The sequence below is a fragment of the Mycena indigotica genome (genome assembly GCF_014461135.1).
Source record: "Mycena indigotica strain 171206Taipei chromosome Unknown Mind.scaff0002, whole genome shotgun sequence".
Classification (NCBI taxonomy): domain Eukaryota; kingdom Fungi; phylum Basidiomycota; class Agaricomycetes; order Agaricales; family Mycenaceae; genus Mycena; species Mycena indigotica.
In genome coordinates, this window is record NW_023503001.1 from 321,342 (window position 1) to 330,287 (window position 8,946).

General features: G+C 49.7%; 1 protein-coding gene across 1 annotated transcript; it reads left to right on the top strand.

Annotated features, from left to right (window-relative positions):
- Positions 1-849: 849 nt before the first annotated feature.
- On the top strand, positions 850-1,500 carry MIND_00181100 (Proteophosphoglycan 5; the record flags this gene model as incomplete). Its single annotated transcript, XM_037358725.1, has 1 exon — positions 850-1,500. The coding sequence occupies one exon, from the start codon at positions 850-852 to the stop codon at positions 1,498-1,500; it is 651 nt and encodes a 216-aa protein (XP_037223820.1).
- Between the last annotated feature and the right edge of the window lie 7,446 nt (positions 1,501-8,946).

Consider the following 8,946-nt stretch of genomic DNA (forward strand, 5'->3'; position numbering starts at 1 on the left):
CGCCACACTCGACTTTCCCTCCGAGTCGTGGTCACACAAAGCGCTATGCAGCTCCTGCTTTTCACCCGTTTACCTTGGGCCTCTTTCGACCGTACCTCCGTCTGCTACATGACCTATATGACACGCTCAATTTGTTTGGACCCGTATCGACGAGTGTAGGGCTCCCGCCGGACGCCATTTCATCGCCGACTCGACTTCGTCGTGGGGGACATGGCGACGGCGGAAGTGCGCTTTGGGCAGGGGTTGACGTGCGATGGTGGCTTGTTCAAGGCGGGGAGCTCGTCTGCGATGTTTCCGGGGCTGCGAATGACGATTCGCGCAAGTGCCGACGCTGATTCTGGAGGAACGACGCCAAGTATGAAAAATCTACTAGTATGGCTGACCCGTATTCCGAGTCCGGTGGTATTCGCAACCTTGTACAGCACTGTAAAGTCTGTCACTTCCCAAAAACGCTGGTGCCGCTTGGGACCAGCCCTGCGGGTCTGTTTGTCCCTCCGGATTCGCGCTCGATGCCTCTTTATATGCTCTTTACCCTGTTCCACGGGACTCGATCATGCTCACCTATAAGTATGTATATATCTAGGGAGATGCCCAGGACACGTTGAATGCGCGGGGCCATGCATCGGTTTCGAACAGGCCGACGCTGAGCAAGCGAGGTTTGCCCCGGACATTGGTCATTGGCTATAGAACTTGTTGCTAGAACATTCGGCAGTAGCATAAGTGCTTGGAACAAAGGCGCGTGGCCCCTTTCGCAGCGCATTTCCGCTCTAAAGCATATCGGTTACGCAGGTAACGACATCAGCCTCGATTCAAAACACCGTGGACGTTCCTCACGTGCGCGTGACACTCATGTCGTCGTACCACCACCACCGAAGATCCGAGTTTAATTTCTGGGACAAGGGTGCTTCTCTCTGCGTGCGGGCCCCGTACGTGACCGTACTCACAAAGAACATTAGCGTTATGACGGTGTATTGCGACCGCTGCGACCGCTACTTCCCTCACTACGGTGCCCTCGCGCAGCACGAGCGGGCGTCGAGTGCACACTGGCTCTGCGACGACTGCGAGATCGACACGACGTGGACGGGGCTGAAGGAGCACTACGTCCAGAGCCGCAGACACTTCTACTGCCAGCACTGCGACGAGCATTTCGACGATGGCGGCGAGCTGGCGGAACACATGGACGACGCACATTTCTACTGCTCTTCGTGTGAGCGGGTGTTCAAGAACGAGCAGGGGCTGCACGAGCACTGCCGCCAGTCGAGCGTGCACCACTACTGCACCCCCTGCCGCCGGCTGTTCACCTCCGCAAACAACCTCAACGCGCATATGAACTCGGCGCTGCACAAGCCACGCACGATCACGTGCCCCGGCCGCGGCTGCGGGCAGTCCTTCATCAACGGCCCGTCGCTCGCCGCGCATCTCGAGGCGGGCAGCTGCGCGGCCGGGCGCGAACCGGCAGTCGCTCAACCGCTACATCCGCGCAGGACACGCGCAACGTGATCACCGACCCCCGCGCCTGATCGCCGCGGCGGAGAGCGACAACACGCTACGTCGCGACCGGGCGCAGCTGGAACGGCACCGCGTCACGAGTGCTACCTCTGCCACGGCAAGTTCCGCCACGCTGCCCGGGCTTAATCAGCACCTCGCGAGCCCGCGCCACGAGGAGCAGACGTACATCTGCCCGGGCAGGGGTGCAGCCGCCGCTTCCAGACGCTCAGCGCTGTGGGCGCATGTCGACAGCGAGCAGGTGTGGTGTCGCGCTTCGGTGCGGTGAAGCGCGCGATGGACGAGCTGTCGGACCGGTTGCAGAGGACGAGGATTGCGAATTAGAGGGACAGAGACGGAACTCGATGAAAGCAGAAACCTTTACTGTCTGTACTAATCGATAAGTTTGACTGCGATGTACAGAACCCAGGTGGGAGCCTGCGCGCATTCCGTTCACATCTGGGGCAACTTATAACCCGACAAAATCTTATGTATTATGAGGGAATGTGGGTTTTCTACCATAGAACATAGTTGGTGGACCACTGAATCCTATAGGTTATGTAGACTTCGACGGTATGCTACTAGAGCATTCCAGTCCTCCAGAACTGATATTATATATTTTTGAGCTACAAGATGTTAAGAAAACGAGACACCACCTTAATGGAAACCGTGCGCCCTGCGTGTCATTCGCGCGCCGGAGCATCAGCGCATATGACGGCGCGAGGCCGGACCAGAACTCTGCCACGTCCAGAGAGATCACCCCCCGCTGTACGCCACACGGCGCAGAACCTCCTGTGCCGCTACATCAGAGCCAAACAGCTGTGCAGCGCTGCATGGTTGCTCCTGATTTGGCGGCAGCCTGAGCTCGACGGTGGAGTAGGTATACATGACAGTGTTGCTCAGCAAAGTAATGAGGCCGCATTCCAGCATTGCGTCCAGCATTGGGTTTGGTTTCAGCGGCAGAGCGCGGACGAGAGGCTCCGTGCGCCGCAGGAACTGGGCCGCAGAGTTGATGCGTCCAGAGATCAGCGCAATGTCATGGCGTGCTGACAGCTTTACGTCTTGATCAATCGGCATCGGCAACTAGCGGGCCGACTGGAAGGTCCTCGTAAGCGTCGTAAGAGTTGTTGTTGATGTGGTGATTGATGTTGTGATTGTTACTTCAATAAAATGTGACCTCAACCACATGACTGCGGAGTTTCCATGGAGTCCAAGTCTGTGAAATTGTGGACATGGGTTTTCACGCTTTTGCGCAATTTGGACTTGGGGTGGGCTGAGGGGTGGGCCTGCCTTATATATGGAAGAGCAGCCTGGCTTCAATGACCCTGCTCTTCCTGTTGTGGGTTCTGGGGGAAGACAGTGAAAGTGGATCAGTCTGGTCTGTGCTTCATTAAATTGGCGGAGATAGGATGTGCTGTGGTAAGCCAAGGGGTAGCGAGGTTGGTTCAACACCTTCCGAGCTGAGCTCAATCTCTTGGTCATGGTGTGTTCGTCAGTGGTTTGCTAGTAGCTGTCTTGTTGTGGCATTTTATCTTTGGTCTGGCAGTCTTCCTTAAGACTGCCACTAAGCTGATGGGAGAGTAGTGACCTCCCATTCAGCCACTACACCTGATTGGCAACTCAGTAAAACTGCTAAAAACAGTTCAGAATAACAAAAGTCTTCTTACAAAGTGGATCATCTGGGGGATTGTACTCTTCCTGCATTCACAACTCATGTTGGCTTCTCTTTCTGTACTATGGGTATTTTTTTTTTTTTTTCCCACACTTTAGGGCCAGCCCTATAAATAACTTATATATAAAAAAATATAAAGACTGGCCCTAAAGTCTTGAGGGCCAGCCTTATAAATGACTTAGTATAGAAAATATATAAGACTGGCCCTAAAGACTCAATAATTAGTTGAACTTAACTGCCAGGACTTTAGGGCCGGCAACTTTGCCAAGTTCAGATTGACCACTGGGCCCTAAGCCTGATTGTTCATACTTGGAAGTAATTAACTGCCAGCCTTCAGAATAACTGCCCGCTTTGTGAGGTGATAGATGTTACAAATTAAACACTAGGTTCAGTTTTGACCTAAGCTTAATTGTTACTAGTTGGCTCACAAAATGCAGAAAGGTGAAAAATTACGAGTGTCTTTTAAGGTGGAAATCCGCGGACTCCACTTTAGGGCCGGCTCAATTGATGAAAGTTGTAGATATTCAAAATTAATGACTAGGTTCAGTTTTGACCTAAGCCTAATAGTCAATGGTTAGGCCAGAAAACACAGAAATGTAAAAAATCACGAGTGTCTTTTAAGGTGGAGGTCCGCGGAATTCCACTGTAGTTCAATCCCTAAGTTAAACTTGACTTTAACCTAACTGCCAGGTGGAAATCCCGGATTTCCACTTTAGGTCGGGGGTCAATTAATGAAAGTTGTAGATATTCAAATTTTATGACTTGGTTCAGTTTGGAGCTAAGCCCAATTGTTAATGGTTAAGCTAGAAAACACAGAAAAGTGAAAAATTACGAGTGTCTTTTGAGTGGAAGTCCGCGGAAATCCGACTTTAGGGCCAGTTCAACCCTTAAGTTGAACTTCACTTAAGATGGAAATCCAGGAATTCCACTTTCAAACAGTGTTAGGGTTATAACTTAGCCAATTCTTATCCGTTTGGAATGATTTATATACCATTAGAAAGCTATTCAAATTCTCTATCACATGGGACTGAAGCATAAGAGCCAATAAGGCAACTGCCAGTCCAGATTTGAACTTTTTTCCTGTTACTAACATAACTCAGTCAATTCTGATTCATTTGGGATAATTTATAGATCATTGAAAAGGTACTGAAAATCTCTACTTTGAGATGTGTTGGTACCTGACAATCTCTGAAACTAGCCTAACAGTGTAACTTGGCTAACTCTCAGTTGAACTTACCCCGGAAGTTGACAGAATTCTATAATGAAAGTGGTAGATTACAAAATGTAGAAGATCATAGGTGTCTTTTGGGGCGAGGTTCAAAACAGTAAGGCTTATATTTCAATGAGCTTTGACTTGTTGATAGTGATTCTGATATGGTCAGAGAGGTATGAGAAAGTTCTACAAACTTGATTACACAACATGACTACACATCTATCAACTTTTACTACAGAATACTGTGGCAGTTGAGCTTATTTCTAGTTTGACCATAAAGGTCTTCTTCACAAGAGTTTAAAACTTGCTTTCAACTATACATTCACAGAATTTCAATCAAATGACTTCAAAGCAGTATTAGGCTCATTACTGAGGTTCCTATATGGTCAGAAAGGTATTGAAAGGCAAGACTAACTGACTTTTATAACAGTCAATGACTAGGTTCAAAACAGTATTGGGCTTGTACCTCTAATGACCATTTGGAATCTGTCATATATATGCACAAATGTCCAATAGGCCTACAAACTGGTCTTTGATTGTATACCAAACTTTGACTACAAAATACTCCTTCACTGCTGAGTGAGTATTCAATTTCTAATGATAATCAACTCTGTCAAGGTTTCAACTCACTTTCACTGACCACAAATCTATTGACTTTTGTCAATACCACTTATGGCAGCTACTAACTGCTAAATAAGTATTCAATCTATGAACTCTGTTAAGATTTCCGCTTTATTATTTTGATATCAATTATATATCATTAGAGAGGTTTTAACTTGGCATTGAACTCACTTTTATTGACTACAAATCTATTGACTTTTGTTAGTGCAACTTATAGGCTATTACTCTATAACTTCAAAACAGTATTAGGGCTGTATCCTAAAGGCCTCTGAATCTAGCATTCAGCTCACTTTTACCTGGCCAAAAATCTCACTTGGGCTTGTCAGAAGAGTTTATCTCAGTCATTTTTTGAGCTTCCAGAATGGTTCTGGTATGGCTGGAAGGGTCTCTGAATATACTATAATCTAGTATTCAACTCACTCTTACTCAGCTCAAAATTTAGTCCAGTTGTTGAATGTATTGACTGAAGACTGTACTTCGAAAGAAAAGTCACCTAATGGAGATAGCAAAGTTCAGTTCAGTTCAGTTCAAGTTCAAGTCCTTTGTTCGCAAACACCAAACCTGAACTTCGGTTCAGGTTTGGCCCCAGCTTGAACTTTGAATCAAACTTGGCATTCAGGTTCAACCTGGTTTAGTTCGCATTCAGAAGAGACTTCGCACATGGGCGTGGCCAAATGGCGTGGGCCTGCGCCAACAGGCGTGCATGCCTGTGATGGTGTGGGTGTGGCGTGGGCGGGTGTGGGACACCTTCGGCGCCTTACCGGTGGCACCGAGTGAGCTATTGCCATGGCCCGATGCCTATATGGTAGCCTTCCATCGACTAAACGCAAGCTTCGCCTGCGATCTACATGCATCAATCATGTTTGATCATCGCCCCCACAGTACCAAGATGTCTTGGCGATCCATTCAACACCTCTACGCAACCTCTACCACCTTGTGTGACTTACGGCGAGCATGGAACACCCACCTTTTCTAGGGGGCTGGTCAGCCCTGCCATATTGGCAAGGGCCTGGAGTGTTAACCCTGGGACTAGTTACGCAATGTTCCCACGTTGGACGTTGAGCACACGAACCGCAGAGCGTGATCGCGAGTGCGTGGCTGTGTATCACTCAGTCAGGTTGCTGCAGTCATCCTTGGTGGATGCTAGTTGTTTGTCCGTTAGTGTCAGCATGTCGACCCTGAGGATGGATGTCGGGGGAGTTTGTAGGGCTGTAGAGCCATGTACGGTACGGCCTCTGACAGCGCCGGGACGGGCCCCATGCCGCACCGTAAGCCCTCGAGTTCAAGGCGCTTATGGTACGGGATGGTGCCGTCACGCCGATACGGTGACGGTACGGCCGGCTAGGCCACACGGTGTGACCTGGGCCAAAGTCGGGCTCCGAGCGACTGGGCTGGGGCGGGCAGCGGTGCCAAGCACCGCCCGGCAGTGCAGGCCCGCCTGAGTGCTGGCCTGGCTGTGTTGGCTGACCACCAGCAGCCGCTGGGCCCTAGCAACCGGCGCCCAGGGGTCCGATACCGGACGGATCGACGATCTCCGGATCAAATCCCAGGATAGCCGAGGTTATACAGGACCACCCTTACGGCGTCACCGACGTCCCGTCACCATACCGTCAACTCGGTCCCCAAGGGGCCTTACGGTACGGTTACGGCGCCAGATACGGCTGGCCGTACGCCGTATATTACGGCGATGGCCTACAGCCCTAGGAGTTCGGGGCTCCAAAGGAGGTACCGCCGACTCCTTGGGCCTGACACGACCTGATTCGAACCTCAACAATTGACGGAAACAAGGGACCGTGTTAACAGGCCCTTTCAGTTCAACTCTACCCTGACAATCTGTCTGTTCTGTTCCAGGCGCACGTTCTTAGGAGAAACCTTGCATGGCCTGACGTGAAGCCTGACATCAACCATGTATCCAAGCTAAGTTCTGTAAACAAAGAAATTCCTCAATTATATTGCTTATGTAATCATGTTTGTATTACTTATGTAATCATGTATCAGATCATTTCACAGTCACTTAAACTTATTTCCCCTGCTGCATTTCCACATAGCTTGAATAATATTGAATTCTAAAGAAATGAAAAATCCTCAATTATGTTACTTACATAAGCACATTCCCTAACTGCATCAAATCTACTATTCGCTTGCAGAAAACTGGTGGTATAATTCTCATACTTGTTAGTAAATGTTGTGTCTAATCAACTCCTGATGCCCCAACAACATATCTAAGCTAGATTTGACAACAGAAAGATTCCTGAATCACATTGCTTATGTAATCACATATTTGCTTATTTTCTAATAACTTGAGCTTAGGTGTTTCCTACAGTATTTGAATATGACTATGAAAACTTCAACATAGCTAAGAAATTAAAGATTGTTTTTCTGTTGCAATTCATATAATATATGCCGATTAGTCCAAAGCTCGACATAGGCGGTTTAAATCCAGATTATGTTTTATATTGTGTTGTGTGTGTTTGTTTGTTTGTTGTGTTCATGTTGGAGTTGTTTTTTGTGGTTTTCTGTTTTTCTCTTAGTTTCTCTTTGCTCACTTTCCAAGTGTTTCAATACTACTTCTGCATAGATGTTCAAGTCTGTTTCAATCTGGTTTCAAAGGGCTACCAATGAGTCTTCAACCCAAAATAGGTTTGATGTGAGTTCACCAATACAACATAGTGTAACAGCTGAACTTCACTGTTGCAATTGATATTGTGTCATAACTCAGGTAAAATCAATCTAGAGAGTTTTCAGTCCAGCTTAAGAGTGAATATTGAATGAAGACATAATGCTACAACTAGCTACACGAAGTTCTCAGATGATATACCTCCATGCCTTCCGCGCCCTCTGGCCGAGTTTCGGCTCGATCGGCAGGGATGTCTTCCCTCTGGAAGACCTTGTGTACTGCTCCAGCAGCGCGTTGAGGGATACGGGCGGGTTCGCTGGCGGGGTAGCGGTATGTCTCCCCAGCTCCATGCGCCGTTTATACCGATGAGGTGTAGCGGAAGGCCGGCTGCGCGGCAGGACGGCGTAATTGCGCCTTTGATCGCGCGGGCCAGCCGCTGCCAGTGATCCGTTCCACTTGTGAGTCCACGGCCCGCTGGCCCTGGGGCAGTGTCGGAACGCGGGGCAACGCGTGCACACAACGCAGCCGCATGCCGGCGTGATCGAAGGACGAGGAGCGCGGGACAATGGCGCAGAATGTGCGTCATATTGCAATCAGCCTTCGAATTCAGCAGAGGACGGAGGTCACTCACCGAGATGGGACGGCGCGAGGCAGGACGACGGCTGGGTCGTTTCCCTTGGGATTCGCTGGAGACGGCCGCGCAGAGCCAGGCGCCCGCTTGGAACTTGTAGAAGATGGAGAGACATATTTGTCCTCCCCGCCCTGTGTGTATCAGGCGGAACGAACGAGAACTGGACCCACCACCCTCGAGTTTCGCGCGACAGAGTTCGCTCCGCGCCGAGCGAGCCGCTGCCCCGTTCCCCTTGTAAATTTCAGGAACAGGAGGGCCAGAATGGCGCTAACCTAACCCTAACGAGTAGCAAATGTGCTTGGCGCTCACCGATCTCGCGCACAGCAGCGACGATGGCCTCCATCGACTGAGGAGACGCCGAGACAGCTGTGGCCGTGAAGAATGAGTGGCGTGCCTTGCGCGTCGCGAGTTTCGCGCCAGTAGACCGCCCTGATACGGTGCGCTTTTGTGAAATTTGGCCCCCGAACTCCCGAGTTGTAGGTGCAACTTCTTCGTCCAGAGTTTGAGCAAGCCGTGGTCATCCGGGGCCGCGATGAAGGCAGGAGAGACGAAAGGGAAGGGGAGTGGGCAGGATGGGCCCCAGTTCGCGCCAAGGATGGCTTTGGAGTCAAAGTCACTTATAGTTGTTTGAATTCAGCCTTTGAATTCAGCAGAAGACTGAGTTACCGACCTAGACGAGACGGCGCGATGCAGCACGACAACTGGGT